The following is a 19,516-nucleotide window of genomic DNA, read 5'->3' on the forward strand; positions in this document are numbered from 1 at the left end:
TTTCTATGTCTGTGTATATGTATACACAGACACACACTCTCTCTGAACGCAGGGCTGGATCTTCCCCACCAGCCAATGGGGACCTGAGAAGCTGGGATTACAGGTGCAGCCGGCGAGCCAGCCCCTTATGTCATCCGTCTCCTTTATAAGAGCAGGTTTCTTCTGTCAATGCTTTATTGTCCTTTCACGTCTTGGAATATTTAACCCTGAGGTCACTGCATCCATCACAAGTTGATAGGGATTCACCATGCTGTTCTGGCACAGCCAACCCGAACATTACTGGCCCACACCTGCCGAACATTACCAGAGCCCAACTAATGCCCTCTACAGGTAAGGATACAATGCTGCTGAAAATGAGGGCGATCATATTTGGATTGCATATATTTTAATATACTTTCACTGTACTTTTTACAGTTTTCTGAGATTTTAATACTGATGACCTGTCTTTAGGTTAGGCTATCAATATCAGATTATTGGGGATCCAACTCTCAGCAGGCACATGGGGGGAGAATTATCAATGCAGGGCTTATTTACTATGAAGCATCTGCCTTTTAACATGACGACTAGTGCAATCATTCTTGATTAATCTCCTCCAAGGTTAGGCTTATAACAGCATGCCATGTGGCTGCTTGAAAAAGGGTAGGTGAAGCCAACAGTGGGTAAAATGGCACTTTGCTTTCCGAGTGCCAAAGGTGTGGGTTACAGAGGCGGAAGCCTGCTGGTGGGAGATAGGTCTATCTGTCCATGTCCTGAAACTTTTAAAACGGTCAATTTAAGGGTTAATTTAAGAATAGTTGCATATTAAGGGATTATTGCATAAGCTAGAGGAGAATCCATGGTTACAGAAGTAAACCCTTTTTCTAAAAATGAGTCGCTGGATCGTCCAGCGTCAATACATGACCATTCAATGTGCCTTAGAAACCAGGAATGATGGGGGAGAAATGAGATGCATGATGGGTACATCTCAGCAGGCATGCAGCATCTAGCAGGCATGCACTGAAATGACATGAAGTGCTGCCATTCTCTTTAAAAAGAGGTTCTGCAGCATCTGTGGTGTGCATTATACGGTTGTGAGTCTCAGTGCTGTAAAACAACATAACACAGATCAGACGCTGCAGATTTTCCTTTTGAACAGAATGATGGAGTTTTAGATCAACTGTGGACAGCAAGCTTCCTCTTTAAAAAGAGGTTGTGCAGCAGCAGAGGCGTGTATTATTAAGAATAATGCACTCCCTACTGTAAACTATCTTGAATTTCAATGACCTTTATAAATGTATTGGCCCTGCACTGCCTCATGGTGTATATGGTCATGGTTTCCCTACCCTCACTATAATTTACAGTGTGGGGGGGAATTAGTCGTACATAATATTAAACTTGGACCTGCATTGATCTGGATTGACTTTCTATGGTATCTCATCTAAATGTTGTTCCATGCTCTTTACAGGGAGACCATATCACTGCCCTATCTGAAGCAGGAAGACCAGCCCATGCCCACCGTGCAGTGCCCGGCCTTCCAATGTGTTCTCTGTGCCCCCAGCTCCCCAGCTGTGAAGCTGCATGAGGAGATGCTCACCTACCTCAACCAGGGTAATCCTAACCTCTAGTCTAATCTTAAAAAATATATATTTTTAATGTGATATATTATAGATATCAGCCTCTTAGAACCTGAAGTGTCCATACCAAGTATTAGGAATGGTAAAGGACTGACAAGGTGACAATAGCAATCTGAGGTTCACCAGGACAATGTATACCAGGATGGCCGTGATACTCTTCTCTGGTGCTGCTGTGGATGGTACATACCCATCACTTACATTACTATATTGTATTCTGATGCAAAGTGTGAACTCAAGGCCTGTTCTATAGCAAATGGGGCATGGGCAACAAGCAAAGCCGGGTCCCTTGTTCACTACGTATACGACATGAGTACAAATGCCGTTTGTACTCAAATGTATATAACCAAACAAACACTGCCTAAGGCTACATTCACACAACCATAGTGTTTTGCGGATCTGCAAATTGTGGATCCACAAAACACAGATACCGTCCCGTGTGCGTTCTGCAATCTGAGGACCACACATGGCTGCTGCTACCTTAGAAAATGGCTATTCTTGTCCGCAATTGCGGACAAGAATAGGACATGCTCTATCTTTTTTGCGGGGCCACAGAACGGAACTACGGATGCAGACAGCACACTTTTGCTGTCCCCACTGTGCTGTCCCCATCTTTTGCGGAACTGATGCGGAATCATTCATACGGTCGTGTGAATGTAGCCTTACCAGGACAAATAATACCGCCATACAATGCAGCTATTCAGTGCTCAAATAATACTGCCATAGTTAATATGGGTGAACAAAAGATTAAGTCCATCAAGTTCAACCAAGTGATAGGTGGGGACGTGAATTTTAGAAAAAGGGGAGCGAGACCCAGACTTCCACACTTCCATTTACTTTTAAACCCTTTTTAAAACTGCCCACTGTTCCTGCTGTAACCACATCCTGAGGTCATACAACGCAGCTATTCAGTGCTCAAATAATACCGCCATACAGTTTCTAAATAATACTGCTCATCTTAGGTTACCCAGTTTGCCAACCCTTATCCTGAACCTTGATTTGATATAAATAATATCATTAGTAAAGCCTAGGTTTTGCAAATGTATAACTTTAGTGAAGTGCCACCCCCCTTCCCCAGCACATGGCATGATGGTACTTGTGGTTCTACATTACCTATTTAGACGAATAATCTATGCTCTAGACACAGTGGCAGACTCACCCTACAGGGACATTTCCCAGTAGGCCGATGCCCCGTGGGGTGCCTAAGCACTCCTCATGACCACCAGCCAGGTACATAAAGATCTGATGCCATTAGGATTAAAGGGGTTTTCCGGTTACATTAAGTTATCACCTATCCACAGGATATGGGATAACTATTATATAAGTGGGGGTCCTACCTCTGGGACCCCCACCAATCTAATGGTTATCCTCTATGCTATAGATGGGGGATAACTTAATGTAACTGGAATACCCCTTTAATTAATGTAGGTGCATCAGGCACATATGCACCTGGCCAGCAGCCACAGGAGGCCTCCTACATGCAACTGTACTGCCGTCCTCAGGATGATGATACAGTTTCATACTGTGGCACAGGCGGTAGTATTTTGTGCTGCACTTTGGTATTTGGTTCTGCTGGGGCGGTACTTTGTTCTGTGCTACAGAATTGTTGGCCCCGCCTACTTCTGTTTTCCCTGCCTTTTGTCAATTTGGACCCGCCTACCACATGGGGCCACTTTTAGTTCTTTTTTTCTGGGCCAGTTCCCAGTCCGCCCCTGCCTAGACAGATGGAAAAGGTTCAACAGTCATCATTAACCAATATGGAATAAGTGACAGCTTGCCTTGTAGTATTTTGGTGACAGCTCCAGTTCACCTCCTGCTAAAACCAGTTCAATTTACTGAGAAAACCAGCCGGACAGCAAATAAAAGCTGAGCGAGCAAATAGGCATTACATACACATTAGTGGAACTGTCACGTAGGATCCACTCCATATGTCACTCACAACAATCAGCCAATGATAACAGACTAATTTATTGAATACAATCTGAACAGATTGCCATTAGTTAACCATTCACCTAGTATGTTACTGTCTATATGATATGTCTCATGCTTTTTCTTTCTTCTGAGTAAAGCTATAGTTATCAGCCCCTTTTTAGTCAAGCATGAAAATTACTTACAGAATGACCTAGAGAGCCAATGGTAGATTACAATACGAGCATTTTATATGGTGGTCTACCAGTGCTTCTTATGAGTGACATACAACAGTACCATTCTCTCACCAGTAGGGGGAACCCTATGAATAAGGAAACCATGTGCTGTGAATTCAACAAATTGCACACCTTAAAAACAAATCCTAAATGAATGCCTCATGCATAGGACTGTATTTTTGGTCTGTGTCCAATCTGCATTTTTTGCAGATTGCACATGTATCCGTTCATTTATATGGGACCGCAAAAAGTACGGACAACATGCACATGTCAGCCCTCTGCTGTTCGCATCAGTGTGGCTGTTCCGTAAATTATAGAACAGGTCCTGTTCATGTCTGTTTTGCACACAATAATAGGCATATAATAAAGGACTGAGGAACGTGCACATTGACGGTATCCGTATTTGGCAGATCCGTGGTTTGCGGACCGCAAAACAGATATGGTCGTGTGCACGAGGCCTAAGAACATTATGGTAACATCTATATTTTCACTAAATGGATGATGGTTCATTCTGTAATGACCTGCAGAATATAGAATGTGACCATGCGCTACTATGCATAATATCTGATGCCTTATTTATGTTACTTACTGGTAGGTCAGTCCTATGAGATCCGCATGCTAAGTAACTGGAAGGGAGCCAGTGACATTTCAGAAAATCGACGGTTACTAAAGGTTGGTGCACGTCCCTTATATACATCATTTGTTTTTGCTTAGGAATATTATATAGAATTTAAATCTGGGTCTACAGGTTGTGATTTTCTCTGTAAAGTGCACACCTACTAATAGTAGTATACAGCTTGTATATAGTTTAGCAAAAAAACGGTCACTTTTTATAAGTGCATTACATATCTGTAACTCATCCTGAGTTACAGTACTTCAGAGCTGCATTTGTACTTCTGCTGGTCATCACAGAAAAGTCAACAAGCTTGGCTTCTGACACATCCACAGAATTAGAATCCAGCCCTGGAATCTAAAATAGACTGTAAATGAGGACCATATATGTAATGTATTTGTAGATATGTTGTTTAGATATGGAGCTGGATAGGATGACATTACTAGTGATGAGTGGCAGGGGCAATATTCGAATTTGCGATATTTCGCGAACATTTGTCATATTTTCACAAATTCCAGATTTTATTCTTTATTGCAAAAATCGGCAATGTAATATTCGTGTAATGCGCGCCAAATACAGGCGTGGGTCACTATAGATACATTTTTCAAGCTGCTAGAAGTTTCCTGAGACTGGAGAAATCGGCAATTAACAATGCGCATATTTCTGTGCAATACGTGCAACTTCACATTTTAGCAGGTCTGACTACATATTACTGATTGGTGCACTGAGTATTGTTGTGAACTTGTGACATCAGAACACTGTCTGTAGCATGTATGTATGGACGGCAGAACCTATCAGCTACACTATATCACTATCTAAGGCTACTTTCACACTTGAGTTCGGCGTTCCGCTTGTGAGTTCCGTTTGAAGGCTCTCACAAGCTGCCCCGAACGGATCCGTACAGCCCCAATGCATTCTGAGTTGATGCGGATCCGTTCAGTATGCATCAGTATGGCTCCGCTTGGCCTCCGTTCCGCTCAGCAGGCGGACACCCGAACGCAGCTTGCAGCGTTTTCGTGTCCGCCTGGACGTCCGGAGCCAAACGGATCCGTCCAGACTTACAATGCAAGTCAATGGGGACGGATCCGTTTGACGTTGACACAATATGGTGCAATTTCAAACGGATCCGTCCCCCATTGACTTTCAATGTAAAGTCAGGAGTCCCTATTATACCATCAGATCGGAGTTTTCTCCAATCCGATGGTATATTTTAATCACCATGGTAACGCCTCTGTGTTAGAATATACTGTCGGATCTGAGTTTTCACAAAGTGAAAAATCAGATCTGTAAAAAACTGTTATGCAGACGGATCAGTTCTGAACGGATGCAAGCGCTTGCATTATAGGAGCGGATCCGTCTGTGCAGACACCAGACGGATCCGCTCTAAACTCAAGTGTGAAAGTAGCCTAACCTACACTGACTATCTCCCACTATCTGTATTATATATATAAGCTATCTAACTAACTAACTATCTAATGTAACGACACAGGAAAGCACAGAGCACAGCAATGACACTGCTGTCTCTCTCAGAACACCATAAAACTACAGAAAATGGCCGCTAGGGAGGTTCTTATATGGTAAGGGGTAGGCAACTTTCCTATTGGTTGCTAGGGATGTTGCTAAGCTCTGACAAAGACATTGCAGCCTTCTCATTGGCCCACAAGCAAGAAGGGAGGTCACTGATGAAAAAAAAAAAACTATACTATCTACACTATATTCTAAATATTCGCGAATTCTAGAAAGAGATGATATTCGCGATAAAAATTCGCTTTTCGAATATTTGCGCTCAACACTAGACATTACAAAAGGCATTTTCCACCATCCACTACTACCTGCTAATATATAAGTTATCATACCATCATTTCTCCTCCGCAGAGTGTAGTACGAGTGGCTTTCCACGACAGACGCCTGCAATACAGTGAAAGACAGCAATTGGAAAGCTGGCAGCTCAGTCATCCAGGAGACAGACTTTTGGACCTAGGTATGATTGCGTTACATGACTAGCCCTCTTCATAGTGATCCGTGATATAGTCGCTTTGCTTCTGTTGTAGGAGGTATTGTGTAAAAAATGTGATGGCATTCTAGTCACCTGGAGCTGGCCTCCTAAAGGCCGGACTTGTTTCTCAACCCAAGTAGCAATGAGGCCTACACCACCGGTTACTGTTGGAAATCCCAGCCATTTAATATAAAGGATGAGGTGGTTCCAAGGGGTATATGGTACCTGTAGAATAAGTGAATGGTCACCAATATATTCCAAGACCTGATCTAGTATAGGAAGACATTGGTAGACTAAATTAGTTTCATGTCAGTGGACTGGTGCCCTATGTCTCCTGTTCTTCATTCCAGATGTTCCTTTGTCTGTGGGAGTAATTGACCCTCTGGTCAATGCCAGTGTCTTGAACATCATCGAATTCTTATGGGATCCCAGTAAAAAAACATCTGTTTTTATACAGGTGAGGAAAAAGCAAGCATTTAGTGGACAGACCTTGATGTCTTTCGTCTGGTCACTGTAAATTGCACGGTCTGCTCGGGTCATAGAGAATAAAATCAATTATTTTTCTGTTTCAGGTTAACTGCATCAGCACAGAGTTCACACAAAGAAAGAATGGGGGAGAGAAGGGAGCCCCCTTCCGGATTCAGGTGGACACATATAAGGCCGACCCTCAGGGCAACTTCACCGAGAACCTGTACTCCTGTAGCTGTCAAGTCAAAGTCTTCAAGGTAACCAGATGAGACCTTCCAGGTCTCTAAACAGGGGCACTCTGCCTGCTGCAAAACTACAAGTGTGAACTGCAGGCTATCAGGGCATGCTAGGAATTCAGCTTAGACTCTCTGCTGTCCTTATCTACACTTCCTGTTACCGTCTTGCACCTTTTTTCCAGCCCAAAGGAGCAGATCGTAAGCAGAAGACAGATCGTGAGAAGGTGGAGAAGCGCTCAGCACTAGAACGTGACAAGTACCAACCGCCTTGTGAAACCACTGTCCTTACAGAGGTAACCGGACTGCTGGGCATACTCACTTTTTGAGGTCATTCACTATAAAACCTGAAGTATTATTAAGGAGCTGAAAGCAACTACAAGAGTAGATCCCAATAAGACAAGACTATTTTTAGCTTGGAATTTGCTTTTGACCTACCTTAGCCATTAGGTTTAGGAAAGTTCTCCCACACTGGACATGCAGTGAAGTTGGCCTATCAATTATTCTACAAAACTGCCGTTTTAGTTTAGATTCCTTTAAAGGAAATTTGGGCCATATTGTCCTGAAATATAATCTAAGCCTATCATATGTACTTATTTTGTAGTGTATGCCTTGGCCAGATATTGAAATGCCCAGAAGTCCCACCAGCACTCCTGGCCTCTGCTCGCCACGTAACTTCAAGGTGCTTACCCCTGACAGGTAAATGACAATACCTCTATAACTAATAGATGACCTGAGAACATTAAACTGTGTAATGGGATGATGCACTAAGGGCCGATTCATACAACTGTGCTCGGTCTGGAAAACAAAGTCTGTGTCGGCCACATCTCCCAAACCTGATAATAGGATCTGACTGCATCGTAAAACCTTATAATGTAGTCAGATAGGGTCAGGGGAGCCACTATCGGTCCTGGAAATGCGACTGACACACTGACCGCGTTTCCCAGACCGAGCATGGTCGTATGAATCAGCCCTAGGGCTTCTGGTGTATTTTTGAGTCAATGAGTCATTGTTCTTCACTTTTATTCATCCCTATTGTACAAGCTCCATTATGTAGACTCATATGATTTCTCCCTTAGGATCTGTGCATCCCCTGTGTGTGCCTCAGACAGCTCTACGGAGTGTACAGGAGAGGTGAGTCAGTCCGATCTACTTCATGCAGCTAAATTAGATTCATCTATTCAGAACACAAGCGCCAGCCAAAGATTCAAAGGGCTTGTATTGGAGATTTTTCCCCCAAGAAGCAGCACCACACTTATCCACAGGCCATGTCTGGTATAGCGGCTCAGCCCAATTTAGGTAAAAAGGGGATGAGCAGCAGTATCAGACACAGACTATGGACAGTGGGGTACCATTTCTGCCCATAAATATCTTTTACATAATTTACATATTTTCACATGCATTATCAGAGATACATAATACTGGGTCAAAGCGATAACAGTGAAGCAGATATAATACGACATCTCTAATGCTGTAGATAAGATATATTTCTTGTTTCTTATGGCCAATCTCCTGGTTCCCACAGTGCCTCAGTCCTTCTGCCTCCATCAGCGACACCCAGCAATGGCTTCTGCGAAACAGATTCTCTAATTACTGCCGAACATTTTCCAATTTCACAGGTAATAAGGGTGATAATTAGGGGATCCCGAGGCAATTTATCTCTTCTCCCTGTTAACTACATCATGTCCCTGGTGTTGCTGCAATTTCTATGTCAGACTAAAGATATATCCTCATTAGTTATATGTCTACGGTTAGAGATTAGTAATAAGGGAACATGAATAATTTAGAAACTACATGGTACTATACTATAATACTACTACATATCTGTACAGCTAACTGATAAGCCCTACATCATGCAATGTGTTCATTAGAACCAGTGTACATCTGCTTACATGTCAGATTGGTAATGATATTTTATAATTGCCAAATTCAATTTAATCTAGTATAGCATGTGGATTTATAAGTGGCGGCTCAGTAATTGGGTTACCAGTTCAATCCCGATATAGGAAGGAGATGCACTTTGCTTCTGCATAGCCCATTATATTCAGGCCCGCTTTAACTATAGGGTGAACAGTGCAACTCAACAAACCCACCAGCGGCAGCTCACTTGACTCCTTCCTCCCAACTGCCCTGGATCCGGCCCTTTATTTTATTACATCTACAGAGACATCACTATTGGGGCACTAAGGGGGAAGACTATTGTAAGGTAGCACTAAAGGGACAGCAATATTTTGAGGGGGCATAACTAATGTGAGAGGGCAGTAAAGCTGCATTATGACTGTGAGGGGAGACTACAGGGGCATAACTACTGTGTGGGGGCACTAAGGGCATAACTACTATGTGGGGGCACTAAGGGGGCATAACTACTGTGTGGAGGCACTAAGGGGGTATAGCTAATGTGTGGAGGCACTAAGGGGGTATAGCTAATGTGTGGAGGCACTAAGGGGGTATAGCTAATGTGTGGAGGCACTAAGGGGGTATAGCTAATGTGTGGAGGCACTAAGGGGGTATAGCTAATGTGTGGAGGCACTAAGGGGGTATAGCTAATGTGTGGAGGCACTAAGGGGGTATAGCTAATGTGTGGAGGCAATAAGGGGGTATAGCTGATGTGTGGAGGCAATAAGGGGGTATAGCTGATGTGTGGAGGCAATAAGGGGGTATAGCTGATGTGTGGGGGCCACCTGCGTTTTTTCCAATAAGGTTTGTCCAGTGATGTTTCTGTTACTCAAAAACGCATGAAAAAGCCCCAATCATGCAATCAGCTACAGCTGGTAACTGGTCTTGTCCATTTAGGGCTCATGCACACGACCATTTCCTGTTTTGCAGTCAACAAATTGCAGATCCGTAAAAAAAAGATACCGGCCATGTGCACTCAAGATTTTGGGGCTTATAATTGAACTGTCTATATTTTTGGTCCACATCCATTTTTTGCAGGTTGGATGTGTACCTATTTCCTTCAATTGGGCTGCAAAAGATGCCGCAACTGTATGTCTATTCCGTGGCATCTGCAAAAATATAGACCATGTCCTATTTCTGTCCGCATTATGGAAAGGATAGGACTGCTCTATTATGGCCTGAATGTTTGAGGACCGCAAAACAAGCAACAGTCGTGTGCATGAGCCCTTAGACTGGGCTTCCATATTCAGGTATTTTGATCCAGATTTTGAGGCCAAAGTTGGGGGTGTAGATCAAAACGACAAGACTAAGGCCCAGATTTACTAATATGTCTGCGCCAAAAATCTGTATAAAAAGTGGTTCAAATTGGTGCAACACTGACACAAATTGGCACATTTCGTTTTTTTTTTTCTGACATGCTCAACAAGGGTCTTAGCAGAAAGCAGTGTGGCCCAAGATGCGCCATTTTATGCCAAAATTGCACCTCAGTACTGGTGCAAAAATCTGTCTCAAAGTTAGCTGACCAATAGTTAGTATAGAGCGACAGTCAAGCATCACCGCTGTCTCTCCATTCAGTGGTCCTATAGAACTGAATAGAGTGGCGGTCAGGCACATGTCGCTGCCGTTCCATTCCGATGGGGAGCACGGGATAGGGGGTAAATTGTCTTAATAACTCTATAGTGTGCAAGTACCTAACTGCAGAATTGTTTCCTCCACCAGGGGCAGATCTTCTAAAGTTGACCCGCAGGGATCTTACTCAAATTTGTGGAGTGGCAGACGGGATTCGACTGTCTCATGCCCTAACAGCAAGGTAAGGACCAGTAGCTCAGTCATAGAGAGCATTAGACCTGACTTTCACAAAGCAGTGATAGAAGATATAGTTCAAGTAATTGTGAAATGGTTAACTGGTGTATATAAAGGGCGGTTTTATGTGGTGGGCAAACTGGGCAAGGAAAGTACCTGGTCCCAGGAACAACCAAACCGTTCTAGTAAGGTCATATATAAGCTGACACAAGGAAAGAAGAAAAAAAAGATGGCGTTTGTATGTTCTCCTTGTTTTTGCATGGTGGTTTTCCTCTGGGTGCTCCAGTTTCCTCCTACACTCCAAAGACATACTTGGATTGTGAGCCCCATTGGGGACAGATTGAGGATAATGTCTGTAAAGCGCTGCAGAATATATCAGCGCTATATAAGCGGGTAAAATAAAATAACGTTACTCCTGTACATCCTTCCCTACAGGTCTGTGCGCCCTCGTCTCACACTGTACATTAGTACAGAGCCACCAGGCAAGAGCCAAGATATCACAGATGCAAGTCAGACAGGTGAGTGCAACTCTACATAAGGTTTGCATCACAAAAAGGACTAAGGAGGTCAATTTCTACGCCGGCCTTAATCCCCATGCGCTGGAGGTGGATGTGCCAAAGTTATGTAGAGAAACAGGCTCCTACATAACTTTGGCGCTTGGTTCTGCCGGCCGTGCGACATGGTTTAAACTACGCCAGCTCTCTTGCTGACGTAGTTTAAGACTATTTCCCACTCCAAAAACTGGCGTAGAAAATGGTAAATCAAACAGCTCGTCCTTTTTTTTCACCACTTCGGAAATGGCGTGAGCAGGGAAAAGTCGTAGAAAATGGCGTATATTTCTTAATAAATGACCGCCTAAGTCTATGTCCTCCCCACACTTGGCCATTAGACCAATGCCCTATGACTGGCAACACTTTTGTAACCAGAGTAATCCCCTTCTGTATTGCTCTTCCAATGACCAATGTCACTTCCACAATGTCTTTGTCCCTGATTAAACCAACAACAGATTATGATCTTGCAACCCAAATGCCAAGCAGGATTACTGCTCAACTTGGCAAGTGGACAACTGGAGGAGATCGAGTTACTGAGCACTTCCAGTCTTAGTGAGGCTAAAAGAGGATTACACAGGAGGTGAATTAGGGTTGACATTTGACAAACTGTTATGTATATGAAGAAAAAGGACAGCACTATGACCATGGTGACAATTCAAGCTATTACTGTATGCCCATTTTGTCCGGTGGGGCAATGGTTCTTGTCCTTTAAAGACCAAAATGAATGTCGTTAAAGTCATTGATGGGCTTAGAGGAACAATCTGGGCAAAACTGATCCACTAGGCCAGTGATGGCTAACCTCCAGCACTCCAGCTGTGGTGAAACTACGACTCCCAGCATGCTCAATTCATTTCTATGGAGTTCTGAGAACAGCCAAGCAAGTTTGGATCTTGGGAGGTGTAGTGTTACCACAGGTGGAGTGCCAGAACTGAATGTGTGGACAATAACCATGTTCCCTTCCAGCCCTGAACTAGGCATAAAATAGTGGATCAGCTGGGTCCAGATTGATCCTTTAAGGTTGAGTGATGTATTATCATGTACTTCATCTTTTCTGCGTGGCACAGTGCTCCTAAGCTATTATTCTTGCCACTGTATAAGAGCTATGGCACCTATAGTGCTATTATAGCCATCCCATGTGATGGATATCCACATTCTGATGACTGACCCTATAGAGTAAGTAGTAATGATAGACAGTAGATGCCCATGGAGAATGAAATTCATTAATACTCATTTACTGAAGGGGCCCACGTTTTGGCAACGTTCAGGTCTATGCTGGTATCACTGAATATGCCAATACTCCTTCTTAACTTTATCACCTGCTTTTTCTGCAGTGGTAACATGACTATGGACAACAAGTTAGGGTTCTTCTTTGGGGTTCCCTGTGAAAGTTTGGGAATCATAGCCATGGAACAAAGAAGCATGCACATACAGTATATAGTCCAACTCAAGATCATACTCATCTAAGACAGGACATGAAAGGGATTCTATTACATCAGAGGGCTCAATCTTATCTGTGCGTTTATCTGCCCACCTAAATGCAGAAACTAAAGGAAATGTTTGGTACAAACATATGCCCAAGGCCTTATTGTTAGAGCAGAAAATAAATGTAAGTAATGACTCTTCAGGCAGTGGTCTGAGATTGCTTCTTACCAACAAGACATATCAAAGCGGTTAGTTCTTCTATGACCTCCAGGATACAACAGAAGGCCTGGAGACAACATCAATTGTCTCATCAGTTTACCATCTTCAGTTGCAGCTCAACACTATATACAGTGAAATAACAAGGATGTGCTTATGTACAGCAGACGTATTTATGAAATTCATATTTTTTAGCAGTTCTATATCAGGAGATACATTTGGAAGATGTGACTGCAGCTGAATTAACCAATAAGCTAGCAGACCTATTCAGTGTGCCTGCAAACCACATCTTACGGATCTCCAGAACCGGCCCCCATGGGATCCATATCCTGCTGAGTGACATGGTAAGTATCCATCATGATGAAGTTGTTGGAAGGAAGGTAAATGAGATTTATAAGTGTTCCTATATCATAGGCAGCTCATAAATGCTAGTTTATATGGGCATAGTGATAGGTAAGAAGTTTAGCCCAATCCGACTACATTTGACTTGAAGAGAAGGTCTAATAATTGGAAATCTACTGGTCTCTCAGAAGCATTCATTGGTTTCCATAACTTACATTACAGGGGTTTACTGGCATATTATATTGACAGTGTGTTTAGGATATGCCATTAACATATGATTAGTGGGAATCCAACCCCCGATTAACCCTATAAAACCAGGTATACTGCCTAGTTGGGTTCATCGTGGTAAATAAAATGAGCCCTCTATTGCAGAAAAGAGGTGTACAGTTGCAGAATTATTACTTTTATTTTTTGCACATGATGCGATTGGAGCACTGAGGGGATGGTCTACCCCCTCGGAGCACCACTTCATGGCCATCTTCTGCCTGGTTACCACTCCTCACTGTTTGAAGGCTTCCAACGAGAGTTCATCAATGACGTCAGTCTCCTACTGGAAGAGAAGACTCGGCTTCGCTCCTAGATCAGCGAAACAGAGCATCCTCTCTTCCAGAAAGAGAATGACATCATTGGCCCTTGCGCAGTGCACATCTTAGCGGGTAGAACCTCCTGAGATCACCTGTGCACCTGGCGATGAAGTCTCACCAGCACAATCGCGAGATATCAGGGCCAGGCATTTGAATAGTAAGGATGCCTGACCCTGTCAAGTGGCGAAGGTAAAAAGAGAGGAGGTGAAGTGGTGCTCAGAGGGGCTATAGGTCATCCCCTCTGAGCTCTGATCACCCGATTTACATACAAATGAAAATAGTACATCTGCTTGCAGTAACAGAGGACTCTTTTTATTCACCATGACCAACCTATGCTGTTGGCTATTTACAGTCATTTTATCCAACCAGAAAACAACACATTACACTGGTGCTACTGCGACTAAATTGATGCAGGATAAAACTAGCCAGTAACACATCTGGCTGATAGACACAGGTATATAAATAATAGTATCCGTGCTATCCAAGCACTACCACATATACAATTTGGAGGCACTTCTCCCTTCTCAAAGCTTGCGCTCACGTTGGAGAGAATACTGAAGACCCTTTTACACGCAAGTTCCCTACAATCAGCCAGTGTAAAGGTGCCACCGGTCAACAAGCAAATGCTCATTTAATCAGGTGAGAGCATCGTTTCTGGACAGCAGGTCGTAGATATAAAGAGAGATCTGCTGCCCAAGAACAATGACACCGCATGGGCACGAGTGATGCCAGTAGCGATCCCTCCCAGTACTGCAAAAGTGATTGCTGCATGCAAATGCAGATCTCACCTCCTCTGACAAGCAGGCACAAACAGTTCGATCCAGTTCAATGCTCAGTCAGCCCGTGTAAATGGGCCTGAAGTCTCCTGAGGAGAAAATGCACTTAGATCGAAGGCAACTCAGAGCTGGTCTTCTACTATAGTGCAAAGTCTGGTGTTCTAGCCGAGTACACAAATATCCCTTAGTTTCTAACCTGCTTCTATTTTCCCCCCAGATGGTAAGAAATATGCCGGAAGAATCCTGCTTTACGGCTACACTGCAAAAACGTGAGTTGATGTCCATTTTAATGAACTGCAAATTCATTGCTAGAACACAGTGTCTGACTTCTGAAGTACACACAGCCCACGTCTTAGTCCCTTATGCTTTATGCTTAGCCAGAAAATTCACCAGCCCTACTGTGTACTTGGCACAGGAGTCTCACCATCCATGCCAAGACAACTGGAAATGTCTAGATAATTAAGGGTTTGACAGCCTCTTAGCACAGAACAAGACTCCTGACCATAAGCTGACTATAGGGGGATCCCGCTGCTGGGAGGTAGAGGCTAGCATTCCCCTGCAGCAGAAATAAAGCATCACACAATGCACGTTGAAATCAATGTACAATCCTTGTACTGCACATAGGATGGCTCCTACAGAAGGAGAGCTACGCTCTTATGTTTCTCCACACTCAATAAGGGGGGGGGGCCTCTTTAAATATCCATATAAAGGTCCAGCTGGGTGTTATCAGTTGAGGGTTTGACCGTATCAAATCAGTGCTGCCACTGTCACTGTGCAGGGATCACCTCCAACAGGTAACACCCACCTGGACCTTCATTTCAAACTGTTAGCAATTTATTCATAACTTCTAGAAGGAATAATAAAGGAACAGTACAACATAGTCATAAGAATAGATGCTACAGAATTGTTATTACAAAAGGGGTGCAAGTAGTTGCTAAAACAGACGCCAGAAGAGGTTACAATCTTCATATTAACACCCAAAAAGCCATGCAATGGGTAAATAGTAAATGTTATATTCTTTATTAAATCCAATCCAATAAAAGTAAATATCATTAAGTGATTGCATCAAAGCGGTTAAAAAAGGATCCTATGTAGCAGCACATGGTAGGTTACACCCACTAACAGTGGTCCGCAAATACCAGAAATATAGCAACAAGTCCACAGATCCGAAAAAGCAAAGATGAGTCAAATAGGTAGGAAAGGCAAAATCACATAGATGACTTAGGGTACATTCACACGTCCGCAAACGGGTCCGCATCCGTTTTGCAATTTTGCGGAACTGGTGCGGACCCATTCATTCTCTATGGGGACGGAATGGATGCGGACAGCACACAGTGTGCTGTCCGCATCTGCGGAGCGAGGCCCCGATCTTCCAGTCCGCAGCACCGCAAAAGATAGAACATGTCCTATTCTTGAGTGACCGTACTGTATAACAAACTGCAAGTGGAACAAGTATAACATTATAAACGTGGTACAGACCGCAGAGTGGTGAGGCCTCCAGGGGGCCCCTGGAAGAAGCCGCTGGGGAAACGTGTGTCGAGGCCACACCACTTTGCGGTCTGTACCACGTTTATAATGTTATACTTGTTCCACTTGCAGTTGGTTATACAGTATTCAGTGTTTGCTTTCCTGTTTGATATGGTGGCACACTGCTGTGCACACATCTACATGGGTTCCCATACCCCTGTGCATAAGGCATTATACAGAGAGTCTGATGCATTTTTAGGATTGTCGGGGACTTTTTCTGGCTCCCTCCTTATAGTTTTTCACACTGACCTTAGTCATCGATGTGATTTTGCCTTTCCTACCTATTTGACTCATCTTTGCTTTTTCGGATCTGTGGACTTGTTGCTATATTTCTGGTATTTGCGGACCACTGTTAGTGGGTGTAACCTACCATGTGCTGCTACATAGGATCCTTTTTTAACCGCTTTGATGCAATCACTTTATGATATTTATTTTTATTGAATTGGATTTATTAAACAATATACATTTTACTATATACCCATTGTGTGGATTTTTTTGGGTGTTAATAGGGTTATATTACCACGCTCAGTTATTCCGTTGTTTGTAGAGGAGTTTTTATGTCAATCTTCATGTAGGTTCTGGGTGGATTTTTTGCAGTGTGTGGATAAGATTTGTAGACTTTGGGGGGTCCTGCCTTTCCAGAGAATGGGGCTCCTGTGATCAATGTCCTGCCCAGCAAAATAGTACGCACCCTTACCGAACCACTGAGGGGTTTTTTTTTCTCTCTCTTTTCCAGTGCAAAACCCAGATGGCTACCATTGTATCCTGCGGTAACGAGGTCACAGCAGTTCTTCTGCACTGCCAGGCCAACACAAGACGAGTCCAGCAACCTGAGCGCTGCCAGTCCCATCAGTGGATGAAAAGATGGCCACTATACAGGGGCTAAGACTCTAAGGAAAAAAACATGGTCCTGTACTTGGAATAAGCCCCCTAAATACTGGGCTTCCACATCTGACAATTAAACATGGTGGTCCATATAAACATTGGCACAACCACTAACAGATTGATGGCACTGCCACATAAAAGGAGGCGTCTGGATATTTTTTTATATAAATTAATATTTGTAATAAAGATTTCTTATAAAATAAGCTGATTATATACATTTATACTTGTTTTCCAGTTCCAAATAATTATAATATAAAAGGTATTTTACTAGGTGCCACCTAGGAAGTTAGGCTACTTTCACACTCGTGGTTTGGGCGGATCAATCATGGAAAAAATCTGCAAAAGCGGATCCGTTACAATAATATAACCACATGCATCCGTCATGAACGGATCCGTTTGTATTATCTGTAACATAGCCAAGACGGATCCGTCATAAACTCCTTTGAAAGTCAAAGGAGGACTGATCCGTTTTCTATTGTGCCAGATTGTGTCAGAGAAAACGGATCTGTCCCCATTGACTTACACTGTGTGCCAGGACGGATCCGTTTGGCTCAGTTTCGTCAAATGGGCAGCGTTTTGGTGTCTGCCTCCAGAGCGTAACGGAAGCAAGTAGAGATGAGCGAACTTCTGTTTTAAGTTCGGCGTCTAAAGTTCGGGGGCGGGTTAGCGGAGAATCCCGATCTGGAACCGGATATGGATTCCGACTTCCGTTGTGGTCCGTGGTAGCGGAATCAATAATGGCCGATTATTGATTCCGCTACCACGGACCACAACGGAAGTCGGAATCCATATCCGGTTCCAGATCGGGATTCTCCGCTAACCCGCCCCCGAACTTTAGACGCCGAACTTAAAACAGAAGTTCGCTCATCTCTAGAAGCAAACTGATGCATTCTGAGCGGATCCTTTTCTATTCAGAATGCATTAGGGCAAAACTAATGGAATCCAGCTTCACATTAAAAAACCTTTAATCGACTGCCATAAAATCCAGACATCAAACAGGATAAGTTACTGTGACGCGTTTCGGGCTATGATCTCTTTAGCCCTTCATCAAGATAAACAAACAGACTTAAAAACCTAGGTTTCATACACTGACATGATACGCCCACTGGAGCTCCCAGGGAGGGGGAGATCGTAGACAGAAACTTTTCAGCAGGGAAACTTATTGGATGTTCAATCTTGGAACGTGTATACGGAAGGGATTGAATATTTTTTATCTGTACTGGGCCTCTGTTCCACTTGGCTGGATTCTCCTCCCTCCTGCTGAATCCTGTTCACAGTCTGGTGTGGATCCCCGGTGGTGTGGATTATTCAATCAAGTGGGCGTATCGTGTCAGTGTATAAAACCTAAGTTTTTAAGTCTGTTTGTGTGTCCTGATGAAGGGCTAAAGCTGTAATAGCCCAAAATGCGTCACAGCAACTTGTCCTGTTTGATGTCTGGATTTTATGGAAGTCAATTAAAAGCATTTTCTATTTGGAGCTAGATTCCATTTGTTTTATTGTAGTCCGTACCTTACAGAGTCCAGGTCTGACAAAAAAAAACAAACAAACAAACAAAATGTTTTCATGATGTTTTTACAAGCGAGAAAAATGTATTGTGGCAGAACCCTAAAAATGGCCCAGAGATCATTGCCATGGGAAGGTAAAGGGGTATTCCACTTTCCATGATTACATTTATTTGTTTAGAGAGCAGGCAGTTATACAATTTTCTAATACACATGTATTTAAAATTTTGCTTGTAGACCTTTATTATATCCGCACAATAGCCTCTCTCTAAGGCTGGGTTCACACAGGCGTCACGTTTTGGCTCAGGATGCGTCCCGGGTGCATTGCGGCAAACCAGCACGAGTAGGTACACAATTTTAGTCAGTTTTGAATGCGATTGCGTTCAGTTGTTTAGGTTTTGTGTGGTACCCAGATCACTGAAGTACAGGTTTGGGTTCAAGGTTGTGTAGATGTAATTATTTTCCCTTATAACATGATTATAAGGGAAAATAATAGCATTCATAAAGGGAACCTGTCACCGGGATTTTCTGTATAGAGCTGAGGACATGGGTAGCACATCCACAATACCCAGTGCCTATAGCTCTGTGTGCTTTTATTGTGTATAAAAAACGATTTGATACATATACAGATTAACCTGAGATGAGTCAGAGCTTGAAAATATGACTCTTCTCTGGTCACACAAGTAAGATATGACTTATGCAAATTTACATATGTATCAAATCGTTTTTTTTACATAATAAAAGCACACAGAGCTATGGGGACTGGGTATTGCAGATGTGCTAGCGGCTATCTAGCAACCCATGTCCTCAGCTCTGTACACAAACTCCAGATGACAGGTTCCCTTTAATACAGAATGCTTAGTAAAATAGGGCTGGAGGGATTAAAACATTTTTTTTTTTTAACTCGCCTCATCCACTTGTTCGCGCAGCCCGGCTTGTCTTCTTCTT

At 43.2% G+C, this 19,516-nt stretch overlaps 1 protein-coding gene across 2 annotated transcripts; it reads left to right on the forward strand.

Annotated features, from left to right (window-relative positions):
• The first annotated feature begins 191 nt into the window (after positions 1–191).
• On the forward strand, positions 192–17,284 carry LOC122940912 (transcription factor CP2-like protein 1). 2 transcript variants are annotated; one of them, XM_044297827.1, is made up of 15 exons: positions 192–330; positions 1,445–1,587; positions 4,350–4,426; positions 6,243–6,348; positions 6,714–6,820; positions 6,936–7,088; positions 7,250–7,360; positions 7,669–7,763; positions 8,144–8,198; positions 8,590–8,683; positions 10,680–10,770; positions 11,199–11,281; positions 13,148–13,296; positions 14,872–14,923; positions 16,918–17,284. In XM_044297827.1, the coding sequence occupies exons 1-15, from the start codon at positions 248–250 to the stop codon at positions 16,953–16,955; spliced, it is 1,437 nt and encodes a 478-aa protein (XP_044153762.1). In that variant the 5' UTR covers positions 192–247; the 3' UTR covers positions 16,956–17,284. The 2 variants fall into 2 exon arrangements, with proteins under 2 accessions (XP_044153762.1, XP_044153764.1); XM_044297829.1 differs by having other exon boundaries at positions 13,151–13,296.
• The last annotated feature ends 2,232 nt before the right edge of the window (positions 17,285–19,516 follow it).

This window comes from Bufo gargarizans, chromosome 6, assembly GCF_014858855.1.
Source record: "Bufo gargarizans isolate SCDJY-AF-19 chromosome 6, ASM1485885v1, whole genome shotgun sequence".
In the NCBI taxonomy this organism is placed as follows: Eukaryota; Metazoa; Chordata; class Amphibia; order Anura; family Bufonidae; genus Bufo; species Bufo gargarizans.